The sequence below is a fragment of the Somniosus microcephalus genome, chromosome 13 (assembly GCF_052327205.1).
Source record: "Somniosus microcephalus isolate GS21.2 chromosome 13, FLI_Smic_1.0, whole genome shotgun sequence".
Lineage (NCBI taxonomy): Eukaryota > Metazoa > Chordata > Chondrichthyes > Squaliformes > Somniosidae > Somniosus > Somniosus microcephalus.
Window position 1 is genome coordinate 156,139,995 of NC_140999.1, and position 20,865 is coordinate 156,160,859.

The following is a 20,865-nucleotide window of genomic DNA, read 5'->3' on the forward strand; positions in this document are numbered from 1 at the left end:
ATGCCTTTAACATAGTAAAACATCCCAAGGCATTTTCTCAAATAGTGCTACTCATTCTTTTATGTCCACTTCAGCAGACAGATTGGTCTTTGATTTCACTTGCCAACTGAAATAGTTGGGGGTCTAAATTCAACATCATTATGCCCATTCTATGGGCGTTAAACAGGTGCAACAATAACGAATTTAGCAGAGACACATTCCGCATTTGATTTATGCTGCCGCTAAATTCATCGGGGCCTTTTTTTTTTTTTTAGGTAGCCCTGGCGCCCACCTGAATTGAGCACAGGACCCTCCTTCAATATTTCAGGAAATTGGTTGAGACGCAGCACAAGTTCTGACTAGTTTTTCAGGCTCTGCTGTAGCTTAACCAGTGGTCCTTGAAGGGGCCAATGGAGGCCACGCAAGAAACTTACCTCAATGTGGAGTTAGGAATGCACATCAAGTTCCCACAAAACAGCTCCACCTCCCCAACCCCCCGCCATCCCATTTGCTTCCTCCTGGCCAAAATTTGAATGGCCCGGACCGGCGAGCTGGGTTCGAGCGACTTATTGGCACCCACAGCTCGCCGGATTTATTCCAATGAGGCCCGAGGACAAATGTAAGATAGTCCTTGGGCATCTCTCTTCTAAGTTCAACGAGCTGATTACTTTTCTCCCATTATCAGGCGCTATCGAATTGACCTTTTATTCTGAAAGATCTCAACAGATTGATCTTGAATTGGAAATTCTATATGGAGCCTGAAGTATTTAAACTGCTCCTGAATAATTCATATATTGAAAATCTTATGCCAGGTCTGCAGTTAAGACTGTTTCAATGTGTTTCCATAATTGCTTATCTTTCCCAGAGCGATAATAATTAGTTTATCCATTATGTTGCTTAATTATATCCGTCAGGTATGGTGACTTCATTCACTCTCCACTGCAACATTTCTTATCTCTATTTTATCAATAGCATTATGGTCATTCTGCGCTGTGTGATAAAAGATGATAAACTTACTGGTGGTCCTACAAGCCCTGGTCGTTCCTTGACAGCTGATGAACAAGTGCAAGCATGGAAACGAGGAGGACACTTCACTTCATCTCTCTAAAACCAGGAAAATACTTCAATTACTACAATTTATGGAGCACATGTAGAACAGAGACAGGCAGATCCCAAAACTGAAAACAAACAGTAGTGTTGAAAATGATACTGCAATGGAGTTTCTATTAATCTGTTTTAGTGACTTTATTTCAATATAATTATCTATCCATTACATACATCACACTCCAGACATCACATATAGTTGCAAATGCAAAGCAACCAGAAAACCAGACACTTATCAATGGGCATTTTTTGACCTGCTGTCTGAAATTTACAAACACCTTCTTAGCTGCAAATTTCTCTCAGCAAACAGTGAATAAACTCTGATTGTTTTTAAGTAAACACAGGTAGGGTCAAAGGCCGGAATTTTGCCTACCTCGATGGGGTCGGCGTGGCGGGTCGTGACTCTGCTGTTGACTCCATCCCACTGCTGAAAATTACTTTCCCTTAAGGGGGCCTAGTAAGCCCATCCAGCGCATTACCTGGCCCAATTAAATGGAATGGGTCTGGTGATGTCATTCATGACGCGTTTTCAGCTGGGATCTTTAAAGGCACCACGGCCACATTACATTTGACGTTAATCTAACATAGTGCTGTCAGTGTACTATAGCATTGAAGTGCTGCAAACACTGACAATGACTGCACAGAGGCAGAGGGCTGCACCCAGGTTCTCCCATGACTCCCTCCATATGCTTATGGAGGGAGTCAGAGCAAGCAGGGAGGTCCTCTTCCCTTCCAATGGGTGGAAGAGACCCCCCCAGGAGACAAAAACAGCCTGGTTGCAGGTTGCACAGGAGGTCACAGGCAGGGATGTTGTGAGGAGGACCTGGGTGCAGTGCCGCAAACCTTTCAATGATCTCACTAGATCAGGAAACATTAGTACAAAGCCACACTCAACTTCATCCTGCTGTGCCTCTCATCAGATCCCCATCACTCTGCCTTCCCTACCCTACTCCTGCACATCCTCACTCACAACAACATACCTTGCACCTCCACCCATCCCTCTCTATCTACATTACCACTTCCCCATCTCACTAGCCACCCCTCATCCTAGTGCAATCATACCAACTAACAACACACAAGGGTAGCCACTTGAATGTTTTATCCAATGTTCATGTAAAGTTTCTGTTAATGTGCTGTCAAACATTGAAATCTTTATTTTCAACACTTTCCGGTCTTGGACAGATTTTTGTGCACCTTTGGAAGTGGCTTAGTGAGTTACAGTAAATGGCGAGACATAACGGTAGCCACCCCCCCCCCCCTCCACCCCACAATGGTGATGAGTGTGAAAGGAATGGCTTGGTCGTTGTAGGGATGCTTTATGGTGGTGGTGTGGGGTGGTGCCAACCTGGCGCATTATGTGGCAGCCATGGTGTACAGCATAAAGTTAACTAAATCTGGCCATGATGAGGCCATCCCTGGCCTCCCAGGCAGCAATGTGCTCAGGTGCTGATGCCCTATGTCCTGTACAGAATCAGTTGATTGCGGAGAAGGTTGGTGTTGTTGTTGGTGCTGCTGGTGTGCCTGGTGCTGCTGATGTTGGGGCTGATCGTCATCCGATTCTGAGGACCAAGGTGAGAGAGTATAAAGGGCGCCCATGTTGATGGAATAGATGGCAGGTGAAGTACAGATGACAGAAGCGATCTGTCACTGGTGAGAGAGTTCTTCCAATGAGGTGGGACCGGATGGAGACTTTGCTGGAAAGACTTGCACCCTGCAGAATCTGTGCTGGAAATGTGTTGTGTATGTCCCTTTAAGGGAATAACTGGTCTCAGACTGCAGTACCGGCAGTGACCATCCCTGTATAAAAGGCCCTGGCAGGCTTCTGTAGTTTCAGTTTCCAGATTGTCTTCATTCAGTAAAGACTTGTTAAACCAACTCCTGCATTCCGTGTCTCCATTAACACACGGATTTAATACTGGCGACGAGTAAGAAACGAACTTACCTGCAACTCGGCAGCACCGCAGACGACGTTATTGAAGGTCGAAGCCAGAAAAGAAAAAAAAAAATAATCCAAAGAAACTCGAGAAACGGGCGTCGACCGTGGGCAACCGCCCTCCAAATCATCAGATTGAAAACTTGCAGGGGAGACTGTCAAGAGCCAGGCTTGGTTCCTCAGTCTGTGGTTTCCCAGCTAATCGGGCTGGTGGCAGGTAGTGCACTGATCCTTCCTGGGCTGCAGTGGGCTAGAGCTCGATCGGGTGGCTCTGCAACGGGGCCGGGCAGCGAGTCGGGAAGCAGAGAGAGAGAGAGAGAGAGGGTGGAGCACACAGGGTGCGGCCGGTGCTTTGCAGCCGGGCAGCGTTCGGACCTAAGAAGAGGGAGGGAAGTGTCCCAGAGGGTCTGCTCCACGACGGGAACGGTTAAAAATAAAAAATACCGTGGAGAGCGGCGTTGACAGCAGCGGCAGCGGCGGGAAAGCGCGGGAGGCGCCATCTTAACTCGGCGGGTAAGAAGGAAAAGCGCGGGAGGCGCCATTTTGATCCATCGGGGACGAAGGAAAAGCGCGGGAGACGCCATCTTAGATTTTCAAGATGCCAAAGACTGGCGATATCACTGCCTTCGATAATGCAATAGAAGACTGGACCACGTATGTGGAAAGAGTCGAGGTATATTGCGAGGCAAACGAAATAGCCGAGGGGAAAAAGGCATCGGTATTGCTAAATTTAATGGGCGCAAGAACGTACGGCCTATTGCGGGACCTGATTACTCCAGCCAAACCGAAGGCGAAGAGTTTTAACGAAATTGTTGCTATCCTACAGGGACACCTAAATCCTACACCGCTGCTGATAGCAGAAAGATTTAAATTCCACAGGAGAAATCAGCATAAAAACGAGAGCATTGCTGATTACCTTACGGAACTATGCAAGCTATCAAAGCACTGCCAGTTCGGAGCAGGACTGGCAGATACCTTACGGGACAAATTTGTCTGTGGACTCCTGAGTGAAGGAACCCAGAAGAGGTTACTCTCAGAGAAAGAGCTGACGCTAGATAAGGCTTTCAGCGTGGCAGTATCGTACAAAGCAGCAGCAAGGGGAGCTGCGGAAATACAACAAAAGCCACAGGAATACGGCACCCACGAAATGACATGGGGATTTGCAAAATGTTATCGCTGCGGCAGAACAAACCATGACCAGAAGGACTGCTGGTCCACGGACAAAATATGCAGGCAATGCAGAAAGATGGGACACATTGCACGAGTTTGCAGGTCTGAGAAGAAGACCAACGACAATAAAAAGGCTACTAAGGAACCGTACAGGAAAGTACAAAAGATGACAGACAGTAGTTCCGAAGACCAGATGAGCGATAGTGAATCCGGGAACAAGAGACTAAGCTGTCTCAAATTTCACAACGTAATCGCAAAAGAGGATCACCGAACCATTTGGGTCGCCCTCACGATAGCAGGGTCTCAAGTCAAAATGGAATTGGATACAGGATCAGCTCTAACCGTCATGAATCGATGAGACTACGAGCGGCTATTCTCACACATACCCTTGAGAGAGACATCCATTGTCTTGAGGACGTATACAGGGCAAAAAGTATACCCCAGAGGAAAAATAAGGCTGCCTGTCGAATACAACGGCAAGAAAATACGGAAATTGTATCTCTACATTCTGCAAGATGGTGGACTACCGTTATTGGGACGTGAATGGATCAGAAAGATAAGTTTAGACTGGCACTCCATTCAGGCACTGACGGTGGCTGGTAAAAAGGATGACGACGTCACTCCTGGACGATTGTCAAAAATCTTAGCTGACGCCAAAGAGGTATTTCTACAAGAACTGGGCACTCTTAAAGGCATAACCGCCTCGATAAAAACAGAGGAGAATGCAATTCCCAAGTTTTTCAAAGCAAGACCGGTACCATATGCAATTCGCCCAGCCGTCGAGGCAGAGCTGGAGAATCTGGAGAATGCAGGCGTGTTATCTAAGGTAGACTGGAGCGAGTGGGCGACACCCATCGTTCCTGTCATGAAGAAAACGTTATACAATAAGTCTGAGGAGCCAAGGAAGGTTCGCATCTGTGAGGACTTCAAGGTGACAGTGAACCCAGTCCTTCACACAGTACAATATCCTCTTCCAAGGATAGAAGATATCTTCGCCTCACTATCCGGAGGGAAGCGTTTTACAAAAATTGACCTAGCGCAAGCATATTTGCAGATGGAGGTTGAAGAATCCTCTAGGAAGTATCTCACGATAAACACTCACAAAGGTCTTTACCAGTATAATCGACTGGTATTCGGAGTAGCATCAGCTCCGGCGATATGGCAAAGAGCGATGGAACAAGTCCTGCAAGGGATTCCGAGGACTCAGTGTTACTTGGACGACATCCTAGTGACAGGTGAAGATGACAGTGAACACCTTGCCAACCTAGAGCAGGTGCTCACTAGACTACGTGAACATAGGCTATGAGCCAATCGCCCCAAGTGCGAGTTTTTTAAGAAACAGATATCGTATTGTGGCCACGTGATTGATGAAGAGGGGTTGCATAAGTCCCCTGACAAAATTGAAGCAGTAGTTAAGGCTCCAGCACCTGAAAATGTGTCACAACTGAGGTCATTCCTCGGATTGGTGAATTACTACCATAAGTTTTTGCCGAATTTGTCCACAATTCTGCATCCACTGAACACCCCACTACGAACGGGAGCAGCATGGAAATGGAGCAATGAATGTAAGCGGGCCTTTCAGAAGAGTAAGGACCTAATCACTTCAAGAGAAGTATTGGCTCACTACAACCCATCACTACCGATAAGACTGGCGTGTGATGCGTCTCCCTACGGCATTGGGGCGGTACTGTCGCATAAATTCCTTGATGGTTCTGAGAGGCCGATAGCTTTTGCGTCACGCTCGTTAACTTCAGCCGAGCGTAACTACGCCCAGATTGACAGAGAGGCCCTCAGCCTGGTGTGGGGGGGGTGAAGAAGTTCAATCACTACCTGCACGGTCAGAAATTTACTCTACTAACTGATCATCAACCTCTCGTCTCCATTTTCAACCCTCAGAAGGGCGTACCGATAATGACGGCACAACGGCTACAGAGGTGGTCCCTTTTCCTAGGGGCACACCAATATGACATTGAGTACAAAGGAACTAAACAGCATGGGAATGCTGATGGATTGTCGCGCCTACCGTTGCCGACAGTGGATGAAGAACTGGCAGTGGATCCAGTGGAGTTATTCCACTCGACTATTGTCGAATGTCTCCCTGTGATGAATGCAAACATAGAAAAGGAAACACGAAATGACCCGACACTCTCCCGGGTCTATGATTTAACGGTGAAGGGATGGCCAGCACATGGCGAACCACTGCTGCCAGCATTCTCGCCGAGAAGAGAACTGCTGTCAGTGTGCAGAGGAACCTTAATGTGTGGATCCAGAGTAGTAATTCCACCCAAATTGAAGGATAGAGTGCTCAATGAGCTTCATGAGGGTCATCTGGGAGGGGTAAAAATGAAGAACTTAGCCAGAGCGTTTGTGTGGTGGCCGGGAATCGATAGAGAAATCGAAGAGATGACCAAGAGCTGTACAGGATGCCAGAAGGTCCAAAACGCCCCACCACAAGCCCCTCTACATCCATGGGAGTGGCCCTCATCTCCATGGCAAAGGGTGCACATTGATTTTGCTGGTCCATTTATGGACTCGATGTTTTTAATTGCGGTGGATGCACATTCAAAGTGGCCAGAGGTAATAAAAATGTCCTCAACCACCACAGAAAAAACTATCACAGTCTTACGAACCATATTCGCCAGGAATGGGCTGCCTGAACAGATTTGCTCCGACAATGGACCACAGTTTGTGTCTGAAGAGTTCCGGAGGTTCTTAAAGAACAATGGTGTTAAGCATTACACATCCGCCCCATATCATCCAGCCACTAATGGATTGGCCGAGAGGTTTGGTCAAACATTCAAGAAGGCTATCAAGGCAATGTGTAATGAAGATATGCCCCTACAACATAAGGTGGATAACTTCTTGTTTGCCTACCGGAATGCGACACATGCGGTTACCAACCAAACTCCAGCCATGATGTTCTTCAATCCAAGACTACGATGCCGCTTGGATTTGGTTAAGCCAAACGTCAGAAGAGATGTGGAGAACAGGCAGTTTCAGAATATGAATGAAAGGCCGACCAGGAGTTTTAAGATAGGTCAACCAGTTTTGGCCCGGGACTACCGCACAGAGAAATGGCAGCCAGGAACGATCTGTACACAGCAAGGACCTCTAATGTATACTGTGGACGTTGGAGAAAGCATTGTAAGACGCCATGCTGACCAGATTCTAGAGTCACTGGAAAACCTCAACTCCACACCACGATCTGATACACCTGGCGATGAAACCGAAGTACCAATTGCATCTGCCGCAGAATCGGTGATATTGGAAGCAGACGAACCAAACAACGACATTGATCCCGACTCAACCTTGCCAGAAGAACCTGATATCCCAAAGAGGCGTTATCCAGACAGAATCAGGAAGCCTCCTCAAAGACTGAACTTATAATTGCTTAACTTCAACTAATGTATCTAGCAACCGTAATTGTAATTGTAATTAGTTATTATTTAGTTGTTAAATGAATGTTATGTACTGTTTATCTAAAAGGGGAGGAATTGTTGTGTATGTCCCTTTAAGGGAATAACTGGTCTCAGACTGCAGTACCGGCAGTGACCATCCCTGTATAAAAGGCCCTGGCAGGCTTCTGTAGTTTCAGTTACCAGATTGTCTCCATTCAGTAAAGACCTGTTATAACCAACTCCTGCATTCCGTGTCTCCATTAACACACGGATTTAATAAAATGGACTGAGCAACAGCTTCTGCCTGAGGAAAGTGATCATCTGTCAGGTGGGAGCTTTTACTGTACATTTGATGCTGTCAAGTAATCAGCTGGAGCAATGGCCATGGAACTCCCGCCTCAGGTTGACAGACGTGGTTCCTGAGCAGCATGGTTGCCCTGGCCATGCAGTTAAATTTAAAAAGTGAAAAAACCTCTCAATTGGGTCGCCCGCTGGTCGGGTCAGCTCCGCGATGACAGACGTGCCTGGGGGAAAGGTGGGTGGGGGCGGGATGACAGCGGGTTCCTGACCCGCTGGCAAAAATAACAACTTTCCTACCCAATCCACCACCGATCGCGCCCGCTACCACCCCGGAAAATTCTGGCCAAAGATTCTTTGTGCTTCTGAAGGGACACAGTTCTGTTATAGCAGCAGAATAACACATTGTGCATCATATGGTATAACACTTTTGTCATTCTCTCAACTCACTTACAGTAAGCAATGATATGAGAAATCCACCAATCTATATTAATTTGTTTATTTTCATATGTTATCACTCACTTTATATGCTAATATGGACCTAAAGAGACAGGAAAGACGAGCATATGGGTAAATAGCTTTATCTCCAGTGAAATTTGAAGAAATATATGAGTGTTTCAATTAAATCATCATGGATATTATTGGGCTGGCTAGGTTGAAAAGAGGAGCTAAATGTTGCTTGGAGGCAATTATAAAAGATTTATGACTCTGCAAGTCCATTTTCTGATTGTGTCCTATCCATCTGGGCCAATTGTACTTGTCAAATACCAATGACAGCTTGGCTCAGTCAGTAGCACTTTTGTCTCAGTCAGAGAGTTATGGGTTCAAGCTCCACATCGTAAGCACATAATCTAGGCTGACACTTCAGTGCAGTACTGAAGGAGTGCTACATCATTGGAGGTACCACTTTTTGGATGAGATGTTAAAGAGAGGCTCTGTTGTACTACATGCAAAGGATTCCATGGCAGTATTCAAAAGCAGGCAGTTTCTCCAATGTCTAATCAACATTTCTGCCTCAACCAAATTAAATCAGTGTCATTTGCTTTTTGTGGGACCTTGCTGTGGGCAATTGCTTACCATGTTTCAGTGCATAACAGGCTAAGTGTTTGTCTGCCAGCATCCCATGGCTTAATAAGGCTTCAATTTATTCATTTGACTAACTCACCAGTGCAGGTAGATCACAGCATTTGTCCATGTCAGCCCAGGAAGTATTGCAAATCATTTCAAACGCCTGTAACTGAAACTGAACAAACAATTCAACAGAGTCAAAAATATCAACAAAATGAAACATGTTGAAGGGGTTAAAATGAACCCTCTCAGAATTCAGATAGCCGAGGTAACCACTAATTAAGTGGTGCCAGCAGAATTAAAATCAGAACAAAGGAGTGGGGTCATGTGAATATGAACAAGAGCCAAAAGAAACCAGGTGGCGATAAGAAATTTCACAATAAAAACTGACTTACGTAAAAAGGCAAAATTAAACAAAGGACAGACTAAAAAGTGCTACTTTCTTATGTGAAAAAGCAGAACTAAACAAAGGACAGTGTGTAGGGAAGCTTTGCAAAACAAAGATAAGACGCAGCTGTGGGACAAGACAGAATATGTGTGTTTTGAGTAAGCGATAAGGAATGTGCTGCTTTAGTTAAAAATTGTAGACACAGCAGAATATAGGGGTCATGGGAATTTGACATGTGACCAAAGGCATAGTAAGATGTAACTAACCTTTACTAATACTGAAAAGAATAAATAAGCCATATGTGATCAGGTGATTATTGTAATACAATGTGATTGGATGAAAATAGAATAAAAAGCTGTACCAACCAAGAGAGAACGAGAAGGGCATCACTAGACCGCGGGGTCTATGACCTTCTCCCAGAACGTTCTGTTAATAAACTGTACTTTTACTTTAAGACAGACTCGAGTGAATTTATTTTTCACCAACAATGTCAAAGAAATGGAAAATCTGATCCTTAATCACTTACTGGTGCTGAACCACTGTTGGGGCCCCTGGTTTTTACCAGTTTCCCGAGCATCTCAAATCCTTCTGTGGAGATTTTCCCAGCAACATTAATGAACTTCTCTCCAATCTCCTTGCAGTCAATATAAAGCTTGACATTTGTCCTACTCACTGCTATATGGACCTAAAGGGACAGGAAAGACCAGTTTTGGTTTAGTATTACTTGCAATGAATATTTTATTCATAATATGATGAAGGCCAATTAAATACCATCTTATGAGGCTTGTAACCATACAAAAGATGCAAGAATGTCTAACATATTGCAAAGGGAAATACAGGACTGGAAATGATTCTGCAGTTCATCTGGCCAGTCCCAAAGATTAATACCATTCAGTTGCTCACTTTCTCACATATTTCTCCTTAAACTTTCCACGCAATTTTCCTCAGCTGCCTCTCTGGTTCACCGAATGGTTAAATCTAAACTGCCTGTGCACCTTCCTTCTTCTAAGCACATGCTTGTGTCCTTGGTTCTGGAGTTTGTGGCAATCTTGAACATATTATCAGGATTAAATTTATCTATTCCTCAAGATTCTTGGTTATCTCCCCTGAGCATTCTCTTCTACACAATAAACAATCCCAGACTCTTCAAGCTCTCATCAAACCAAGGATGCCTTCAGCTACACATCAGTTTGGTTGCTGTATTCTACATAGCCTTCAATGCCTGGATATCCTTGGTGTAGTACAGTGACCAGTACTAGAGGTGTGGCCGTACCACTGCCTTGTACAGACTCATTATCACCTCCTGCGATTTATGCTCTCTCCCTCTGGTAGTACTTCCCAAGATCCAGTTAGCTTTCCTTACTAATGCTGCACACTGCATTGTTGGTATCAGTAAACTATCCACCAATGCTCCCACATTCCTCTCCTGTGTTGTGTCTTGTTGCCTAGAATTATTTAGTTTGTATTCCCACTGTTTATTTCTCTTCCCTTGTCACGTTACCTTATATTTGTCTACATGAAATGCCATTTGCCACTAAGCAGCTCACCTTTCCAACCTATCTAGGTTTGTTTGTATTTGGTTTGCCTGTTCCCTATTGTGTGAAGTTCCCCCTCCCCCAATTTAGTGCTTAGCCTTCCTGTAACATCCTCAGGCTCACCTAGTATGGCTCCCTCCCTCCAGGAATTCATTCTGGGGAAACTGCCTATGGACTCTATAAACACAGGGAAGAATTATTCATTTAGCATTGTTTAATATTCCCTGTTATCCTAACCTGATTTTCTATTTTAATGCTCCTAACCACTTTCTTAATCTCCTTTACCTTGTTTTCATATTTGTCTTGATCCACTTACTATCCATAGCCTTATCCTTTTGGAACAATCTTTTTTACCCTTATTCCCCACATTACTTTCATTGTTGCCGAGTAACTAAAGATGTGAGATTGACGAATGAATGGTGAACACATTTGTGTGATCTTCCTCTGTCCATTATTTTAATGCACTATTTGAAATGGGATAATGCCCTCTCCCGACCAGATAACAGATTGTTATACAAAAATATTAAATGTCTGTTCCATAATATCACCAACAGCCACTTCTATTTTTATTTCAAGTTTTATTCTTTGAATTTACCGACTCTCCTATATGATCATATAATTGCTTGGAAAGCACTGTAAATATGTATATATAATCAAAACATCAACATTTTACTTTCATACATACACAAAAATTAAAAGTTACTGCACTACTGAGTTCTAATCAGACTCTAAAAATAAAATATGTACCTTATGAAAACTTCCAAAGAAAATCCTTTTAACTTCAGGCTGGTTAAAAGTAACTCCCTGAAATTCACTCTTATAATCGAGATTAAAATAATTGAGAGTTTGTTGGTTATCTGAAAGTTGAATGGGATAGCATAAATTAGAATGATGCTACTTTAAACATAAAGCAAGCATCAACTAGTAACCTTCAATATTTTTGAGGGGGTTATTTTACAAAATTGTACCCCCAGCTGGGAGCTCTATCCACTGGGAGGGCATATTGTGAATTTGGGCCATTCTACTCTTTTCTGTAACGTTCCAATTCATGTGTCCTTGAATTCCCATTATACACTCCCAGCCAGCAAGGCTCCCTTTTATAATATGGTTTCCTGTCGGAAGTGCAATTTTTTTTTTAATCACCCGTTTGATCTAATTTGAGTATGAAAGTCTTACGGTCAAGCACCACTCCAACAAGAGGCTGAAAATCTTCATCCACAATCTGCCAAATTGCATATGGTTCTTTAGGAGTATTGGGCAGCAATCGGAACAACAGTGTAATAGTGTGCTCTGGAGGTAGTCCTGTGGGGTGGATATTCCTAGACAAAAAAATACAGCAATTCAAAAAACAAATCAAAAATATATGTTCTTGAAATCTTATTTTTTAACAGTTGTATTTTAACTGATAAATGGGGACAAAGTGGGGCGGGGGTCGGGGGTATAGCAATTGACTGATTAACTTTTGTCAAGTCCACTTCCCAACACTGCCCAGGCCTGCTGGAAAGCCACACTCAGGAATGCCATAACATGAAGTGATGCAACCCAGGTCTGCCTCTGCACTCCACAGTGAGCTGATGATTTTAATCAAGTGGACAGTTCCAAGGAGGCCAAGCACTTTCTGACAGTTCCAGCCAGGCAGGCAGTGAATGGAAGGAGGCGCAATTAGTACTGGCCACTGTAATGATATCAGCAAATAGTGATGGTATTTGCCTGTTTGATTATGATGCCTTACCAGCATATTTGCCTGTTTGATTATTTATGCCTGACCAGCAGAGGGCATGTGAGAGAGAGAGAGTTTAGTTTTATTTTAGATGGATCTCTAAGATGGTGTCTCCTGTTTAGCTGTTAACTGAGTTGAGCATACTTTAGATAAAAAGTCATTCTCTTTCATGAATGTGTCGTCATTGAACCCACAATACAAATCAATACAGCCACATGTGCTGGAAATGACCCATGCGCTGTATTGTGATTGCTTTTGATTTAATTGTTTTTACAATGCTGCACTATATTGCTAGGGAGTTCTTTCAAACATTTTGAAGTATTCTTTATTTTAAATCCATTTTTTTCCATTCAGTGTTTCCCAATATACTCATGGGAGGTATTTGTTTGTGCACAGTACAAAGTTTCAGCCTGCTTAGCTTTGCTTGCTGGGGATATTTATAGATTCAAGCCTAGTGTCCTAGTTTGGCCTAATGGATGCTCACAAACTGCAGTGTAATGTAGATTCATTGCATTTTCAAGGAATTCTAGCAAAGGCTTAAGAACAGCAAGCTTTTCCATACACCAACTGCCTAAAATTCTTTACAAATAGTAAAGGCTGTTTCCAGATTCTATCAACATGAAACATGACACAGTTATGACTTGGTGTATTGTACAAACATAATGCAGTATGGCAATAAGCAATTTACAATTAATACCAGCTAATGTAAAAGTTCCATTACAGTTTCTGACTTTGCACATTACATTACATTCTTTAACTCCAATTATTGTAGTTTTAAATATGAGCTCTTGCCATGACAGATTTCTGAACAATTGTTTGACAAGGACATAAGGATTGTATAACGGAATTGGTATTAAATGGTGGTACATTTAGCTATAGTTGGGTGTAAAGGAAATGCTGGCTAAAATATACATTCATATAAATGATAGAGAGAGAAATCACATACAAATTGAAGTTACATTGAAATTGAAACATAATGAATTGAAATTATTGGATATAGTTGAAAACTCTTTCCAACTGTTGTGATGTAAAAGTATCTATTTAAAGTCTAGGGGGGGGAAATTGGGTTGGTTTGCACCTCTCGTTAGCGTCCCCGGGGGGCGCAAATCCCCTTGTGCCTGGATGCGGTGCCACTGACGCCTCCCATGAAATTCAGTGGGCAGTTAGCGGCGGCCCCGTGGCGCTGCGCCACCGGCGATGATATCATCGCCAATGATATCATCGCCAAACGATGCGGCCCCTTACCGCCCCATGGCAGAAATTCGCCTGTGGCCTGTGAAGCTGCTGCAGGCAATGTCAGTGACAGCCTCATGGGTCACGAACCAGGCTGACCTCGGTTCGCGAGGCGGTAATTAAAGGGGAAGCCCAGCTGCACTCCGCACCGCCATTTCATTGATTTGGCCGACCTCCAGGTCTGCCCCTCATGGCGGCCCTTAGCGTGGGCCGTGGCTGCCATCGCGCAGCCCGGCATCACGTCTCGGTGCCGGGCTGCGGCCACGGCACCACACCACCCTGTTGGGCTAGTGGAGGCCGTCAAATGGCCTGCAGAGTGCACAGCGTCCCTCCCCTTTAACGGAAGGGGAGGGGTGATGAAACGCATCAGCGCTACGCAGAGCAGCCGCATAGTGCTCTGGCACCACCGTGCTTTGTGCCCCAGACACTGCCCCGAGAGGAAGTGGAGCACCCGAGATAGCGCTCCGCTTCCTTGCCGGGGTGGTAAGCCCAATTTAACGGCCGGGGCGGTACTCCCGCGCCGGGCGCTAAATGGCTTGCTAATTCAGTTACCGCCCCCAAACGGGGCACAACTGAATTTCTCCCCCTAGGCTTTTGAGACGGGCTATGGCTTGAAGTATAAAAACAATCAAATTGCTAAATTTAATCGTGTTATTTCAAAATGTGCATTTTAGGGCTTCAATATTTCAGTTACTAAGATAAATTGGCAGAGGAATTATTTTCAAAAGACATTTTGAGTCATTCAATTGGTTTATTAACAAACTGTGACGGTGAACTGTTTACATACAATTTTCTCATTATTAAATGTTTACATGCAGAATCATGTAACTGTTTACACAGGCAGTCCATTGTAAGTGTCAACAGAAAAAAAAATTACAGGGAGAAAGGGTTGTGAATATGAAGTGTGCACCACATGCAAAATTTGTAACATAGAAAAATATTGTAATGTACCTCCTGTGGTGCTGCTCATAGCAAGTCAGATGATATTGTTTTATAAGGAATATTATACCATGTAAAACACGTATTATTCTGCTGCTAAAGTGTAGGTGTTTCTCCTTTAAGGCTATAAAGTCTAACGGATATTAAGAATACACAGGATGAGTTTATTCAAAGGTTAATTTCTATTTATGTTGGAAATCAGAACCATGGCTTTATTTATTGAGAAAGTCAATTAAGAGCTTGCAGATATTGTGGCTTCTGTATGTTCTGTTCCATGGAGAGTTTTTCTGTATGTTGTTAATGATTACCTTTACTACTTTATATTTTTTTTAAATGTGACACAGAAATATGCATTAGACAATGTGTGATGGCAAGGAAATGCAAACATGTAGTGATTCTTTTTATAATATCATAACAACTTGCATTTGTACAGCACTCCACAAATGAAGGATATTGTCTGCGAGCACTTTACAAAAACAAGGAAATGAATATTGTGGAAACGGTTTTGTGGGAAAGGAGGATAGAGAAGCTAGGATGGGAAATTGAAGGGATGGGTGGGGGAAACAATTCTAAGGCTACAGGAGATTGCAGAGATAGGAAGGAGTGAGGCCATAAATGCATTTAAACACAGAACAGAGGCGATGGATGAATGATACTTGGTATAGGACTGAAGTTTATGGAAGGTGGAGAATGGAAGGCCGACCAGGTGAGCATAAAGCATAGTTAAGTCTAGAGGTGACAAAAACATTGATGAGGGTTTCAATGACAGATGGGCTGAGGAGGGAGCAGAGGTGGACAATGTTACAGAGGTGTTTTTTTAGATGGGAGAATATGGAGTTGAAGCTCATACACACCTGGTAGCCTGTGTAAGCTGAGCATTTTCAAAAATACTATATGATGGTGAACCTGTAAAGATATCAGACTCCATAGAAACTCCTTCAAGTTCTGAATACTCTTTGTCTACTAAGCCGAATGCCTCCATCATGTTAATTCCTATAAGAGATATATCAAACTATAAATGTGATTTGCCGACATATAAAACCAGTTTTGGTATATAAAAAAAATTGAGAAGCCATCAGAATTTTAGTTCCCATTTTTATCAGTATTATTTCCAGAATGTTAGAATTAACACTTTTTGTAGAATTGATACAACTGAATCAGAATAAACTACATTCACTTCATACCTGGTACGACAGTGCCTCTAATATTTGTCAAGGGGCAAGCTGAAAACAAGTAATGAGAAGTCAATTATTCACAAATTACTAATCTTTGGAAGAAAAGGTTTTGTAATTATGTAAGACGTCACTCAAAAATATCCTAAAATGCTTCATATACAATTAAGTGCAGTGACTGTAATGCAGGTCAGCTCTGCAATTTTACACACAGCCAGGCCATCAGTAAAGTAAATGACCAGTCAATATGCTTTTGGTGTTGTTCGTTGAGGAAGCAGAAAATGGCCAGGATATCGAGAGAACTCCCTGCTCTTTGAATAACACCATGGGATCTTTAGCATCCAGCAGGAGAAGCAGACAGTTTAACATCCCATTGGAAGAATGGCACCTACCACAATGCAGCGCTCCCTCAGTACTACATTGAAGTACCGCCTGCTAACTGGTGAAGTCCTGCAACTGAACCCACGATCATCTGAATCAAAGGTAGAATAATACCAACTGAAAGCAGTCAGCAATTGGAGAACAGATTCAGTTATCACACATATCTTTCAATAAACCAACAGATTTATTGGGCGCTCGGTTAATGAATAGCTTTTACTTATTTGGAGGGGGGGGAATTAACAACTCAAAGTAATAGAAATGAAGCAAGTAAAAAATAATACAAGTCTTTTAAAGATTGTGCAAGTTACCCAGTCAATATTTATCGGTTGTGCTTTTAAGTTGACAATTTTGAAGAACCTAGGGGATAAAGTGTATGATTTAACACTCTCAGTGCAGACCTTCACTCAATGGGAGTTCACATCACAAATTCAGGTATAGACCTCAATACCCTCAACTTGCAGCCCACACATTTTTAATTGATGGACAATCGTACGGGCTGCAACGTGGCACTCCTGACCTCTTCAATGGGAAATCCTGCACCAGGACCTCTAAGTTGCAAAAGTTATTCTCATCTTACTAAATAGACAGCAGTTCATATGAATGTGTCAACCAAAGCTGCAGTTGGCCTTTAGTGGTTAAGAGGATCAGTATTGTATAACCACAGTATTGCTGAAGCTCAGTTTCCTTAAACATTCCTAAGTTTTGTATTTCCTGTAAGGGCAACAAATATGCAGTTTGAGAAAGTAAAACACTTACTTGTAGAGACAGTCTGGCAAATGGATGCAATTAATTTGTTTCCAATCGTGCTTAAATCATTGAGATCATCTACATAAAAAACAGTTCTGCTGCTGGGCATGCTTGCAATTTCATTCATTTTCTCCTCATCAGCATCATCAACCCCAAGAACAAAGATAAAGAACCCTGTGTAAAAACAATTGGAAAAACTTTACAATGACAAAACTTTTGGCATGCAGATATTATCTGCTGCCCATTGTGATGCTGCCTATATTATCCTTGGTACAAATTACAGTACTTGTCACATTTAGCAAACTAGATATAAATACTGGTAATACTTTTTACACAAACTCTGATATTCCTTATATATAAGTTTTGTATCTAATGTGCAACTATCACTCTTCAGATAGCACAATTTTTATAGAAGTATGGAGATAAAGAAAGCCAGTCATTAACCTGGAGCCTGAAATGTACAAGTTTCCAACAGCTGCCCTTTGAAAGAGCTCTGCAGTTTACAAGTATCAACATTTACTTGGATTTGTCTACTGAGACCATTTTCCCACTTGAGCAGTGACCTTAAAGGGACAGGATGGCTCAGCAGCTAAATGTCAAAACTGTGCGTCAGATTCCAGACTACTCATGAAGAATGTCACAGGAGGTCCACTAGCACACTTATGAGTTCACATTGGCTGAGTCATAGATGAATAATAATTCTTCAATAAAATGTCAAATACAAGAGGGCATTCTTAAAGCATCAGGCAGAGGGATCTCATTGTTACGGTGCGAGTCATTTGCGGTTTTGTGAAAGTAAACCCAGTACAGTTCCACAGTAATAGATGTTGCCTTCACTTCTCCCGTCTTCCAAACTGTTTTATACACAAATACGCTAACAGAACATTACCACTGATCCTCTGTTATTTTCTTTTACAAATATGCACCTGTAACAACTGCTTCAGCCCTTAATTTATCATACAGTTCTATTCTAGAAATATTTTAAGCATTAACAATGATTTATTTAGTAACAGTTCATTTCATTGAGTGGTAGTTGCCTATAGGATCACCTTTCAGTGCCAACTGTTGTACAGTTTGGCTTATCTCACCAAGTACAGTCCCACGAGAGATTATGATCAAAATTTTGTGAACACCTCTCCTTCGCATTGTTTCTTCTTTGGAAAACAGATCATTAGATGTTACGCCATTCTTGCCTATCAAACAAAATAAAACAGCTTGTGATCAAGAAGTCCTATATTAATAACCATTTAACTAACAGCTACGTGAATGTAAGCATAGATTTCCAATAGGGGGCTGTCTAATTTTGGGGGGGCTAATCAGTGGGAAATGTGGCGGAGATCAATTACCCCTGATCTCTGCCCACTTTGCCCCATGTGAAATTTCCTATAGGTGTGGAATGCCAGCAAAGGGAGTGCCCATCTCAAACAGATGAGTACTTCACTGAAATATTAATTTGTGGATGGGAACATCCTGCACACCATTTCCTGATGTTCTGGCATGCAATACTTCAGATGTAAATGGACAGCCAGGGTTGCTAGGTAATGTTAAGTATATGGAGGGTAAGCATATTGCAGCCATTTCACAACTTTTTTTATTCTTTTCCTGTTGAACAAACCTCACTTCGACAGATAATCCCATTTCCAAAGAAAGCTGGGACAACATATCCAATGGCACCACTATGGTATGCAATTGTCTGACTAACCTCAATGTTAGATGCTTCCTCAGATGTACCCCACTGACAGTATGTCATACTTTCAACCAGAATACATGAAAGAAGGCATGCCAAGGTGATCAACAGCCAGCATAACCTGACTGGGAACACATGCCAAGATTCCACCAACCATATTTACAAGCCCTGGCACAACTACCTGGCAACAACTGCACGGAAATGTCTTAACCGGATCTAAGTCACCAGAAAGCCAGATGCAGAGCAGTATCATCTGCTACAACGGCACCTTAGAATTTAAGTTAAGCCAATTAAAAACGAGTGTTGGAAAAATACCTTCACCCAAAAGGTTTGTGAGAATGTGGAATGCATTGCCTCAGAAGGCCACAGATGCAAAGTCAACTGAAGTGTTTACAAGGAAGATCAATACTTATTTGGGAAGTAAGGGTATTAAGGGATAATGGAAGGGCAGTAAATTGGGATTAAAGAGATAGAGCTGCTATGGTTAGCAACATTTTCTACCACTGTTTCTATGTTCCCAACTGAAGTGTGGAGAAAAATAAAATACTTTGCTAAAACAAAAGTTGGAGGATAGACCCCAACCTGCTGAGGATATTTACCTCGCATACACATTTCACGTTGTGCAAATGGCTGCAGTTGCAATAAAACCACACACGGCATAATTTATTATTTATATATATTAAAATAACTCCATTAATAGTGCATGCTAGATACAATGCTAATTCTTTCTTTAGAAGTACTGGTACGTGGTGGAAGGGGTGGAGGATGGGCCACGTTTGTGCTCCTGAATAAGTAAGTGGTTGTGATTTTGGAGGCAAATTTAGTCTGTTCACTTAACAGAACATGTATTGAATGTAGGATTGTTGGATCATCAAAATAAACCCATCTATTTTTTTATTTGGTGGAAGCAGATTCAATAACTACTTTCGGGAATTGGATAAATATTTGAAAAGGAAAGATTTTAAGGGCTATGGGGGAAAGAGTATGGGAGTGGGCCTAATTGGATAGTTCTTTCAAAGAGCCGGCACAGGCACAATGGGCCAAATGGCCTCATTCTGTACTCTATCATTCGATGATTCTATGATCCTGAATAAATGATAAAAGTTTCCGATGTACTGATTGCAGAGGACTGAATTTCAAACAAAATGTTATAATTCAGAGTTTAACGTCAAACAGTATCTTAGACGATTACAAGTCATGGGCCTACAATTGTGACCTGTCAGCAGTGTCTATACCTGTGTTAGAGTCCGCTCCTCTGTACGGTATGTCATAGATTGCTCCCAGTAATCTCTCTCTATTTTCAAAGGTGCCATACTGAATTTCATTTCTCATGTGACCACTAAACTGATTCACTGACACCTGTGAAAAATAAATCAGCATATTAAAAAACATATTCTCTACTGATCATTTTCAGTATAGAAAAATGGACATGTGATTTTGAAAAACAATTATTAATGCAAATAAGCAGTTTAATTACTTTTTATTTAAACAGGAAAAGTACAAGCTAATAACTTCCTGTTTTAGGATGAGCTGTAGATGAGTTTTCATACAAGTCCTTTATACAGAAAAGGTGATCATGATTTATGAGAAGCTTGTGAGCAGGATCACAAAAAGATAACAGAAGAAATGAGAAAATATTGGGTCCAGACATCAAACATTACCTGTATTCCTTCTGGGCCGATTTTGTCAAAAACACTAACACTGTCATACAGGAAGGCAATGAGCTTCTTGAAGTTTATTCCTCCGACAAACCGGGATCCATCGATTATGAACTTTAAGTCTGCTGTGATATCACGGCAAGCTAATGGAGAAAGGGAAATGGATTGTTTCTATCACACAACTTGATTAAACAAAGCTGCAAAATATTCTCTAAACTAAAGGCTTAAAGCTTTGTTCTGTTAACCTTGAACAGGCAGGTTAACATAAAAAAGGATTGCTGACTTGGATTTAGAAAAAAGATTTTGATGATATCTTAAACCATTATGTGGCCAATTAACAGAACCACTGGGAATATTTTTTTTTCAAAAGACACGTTTAAAATTTCACTAGAAATACCAAGCTGAAGGATTCTTTATGAATATGTTCATGATGTCACTACAGAGGTAACCTTACAA

The 20,865-nt window shown here is 42.2% G+C and overlaps 1 protein-coding gene across 2 annotated transcripts in view; it reads right to left on the reverse strand.

Annotated features, from left to right (window-relative positions):
- LOC147108694 (collagen alpha-1(XIV) chain-like) overlaps window positions 1–20,865 on the reverse strand; it is a 185,047-nt gene that overhangs the window by 36,705 nt on the left and 127,477 nt on the right. For both annotated transcript variants that reach the window (XM_086005412.1, XM_086005411.1), the window contains exons 25-35: window positions 20,413–20,552; window positions 19,987–20,110; window positions 18,114–18,257; window positions 17,074–17,238; window positions 15,949–15,987; window positions 15,619–15,757; window positions 12,049–12,191; window positions 11,620–11,729; window positions 9,864–10,022; window positions 9,047–9,124; window positions 997–1,083 (exon numbers count right to left, since the gene is read on the reverse strand). In XM_086005412.1, the coding sequence (XP_085861538.1) occupies window positions 997–1,083; window positions 9,047–9,124; window positions 9,864–10,022; window positions 11,620–11,729; window positions 12,049–12,191; window positions 15,619–15,757; window positions 15,949–15,987; window positions 17,074–17,238; window positions 18,114–18,257; window positions 19,987–20,110; window positions 20,413–20,552 (1,328 nt within the window). The remainder of the gene's footprint in view (window positions 1–996; window positions 1,084–9,046; window positions 9,125–9,863; window positions 10,023–11,619; window positions 11,730–12,048; window positions 12,192–15,618; window positions 15,758–15,948; window positions 15,988–17,073; window positions 17,239–18,113; window positions 18,258–19,986; window positions 20,111–20,412; window positions 20,553–20,865) is intronic.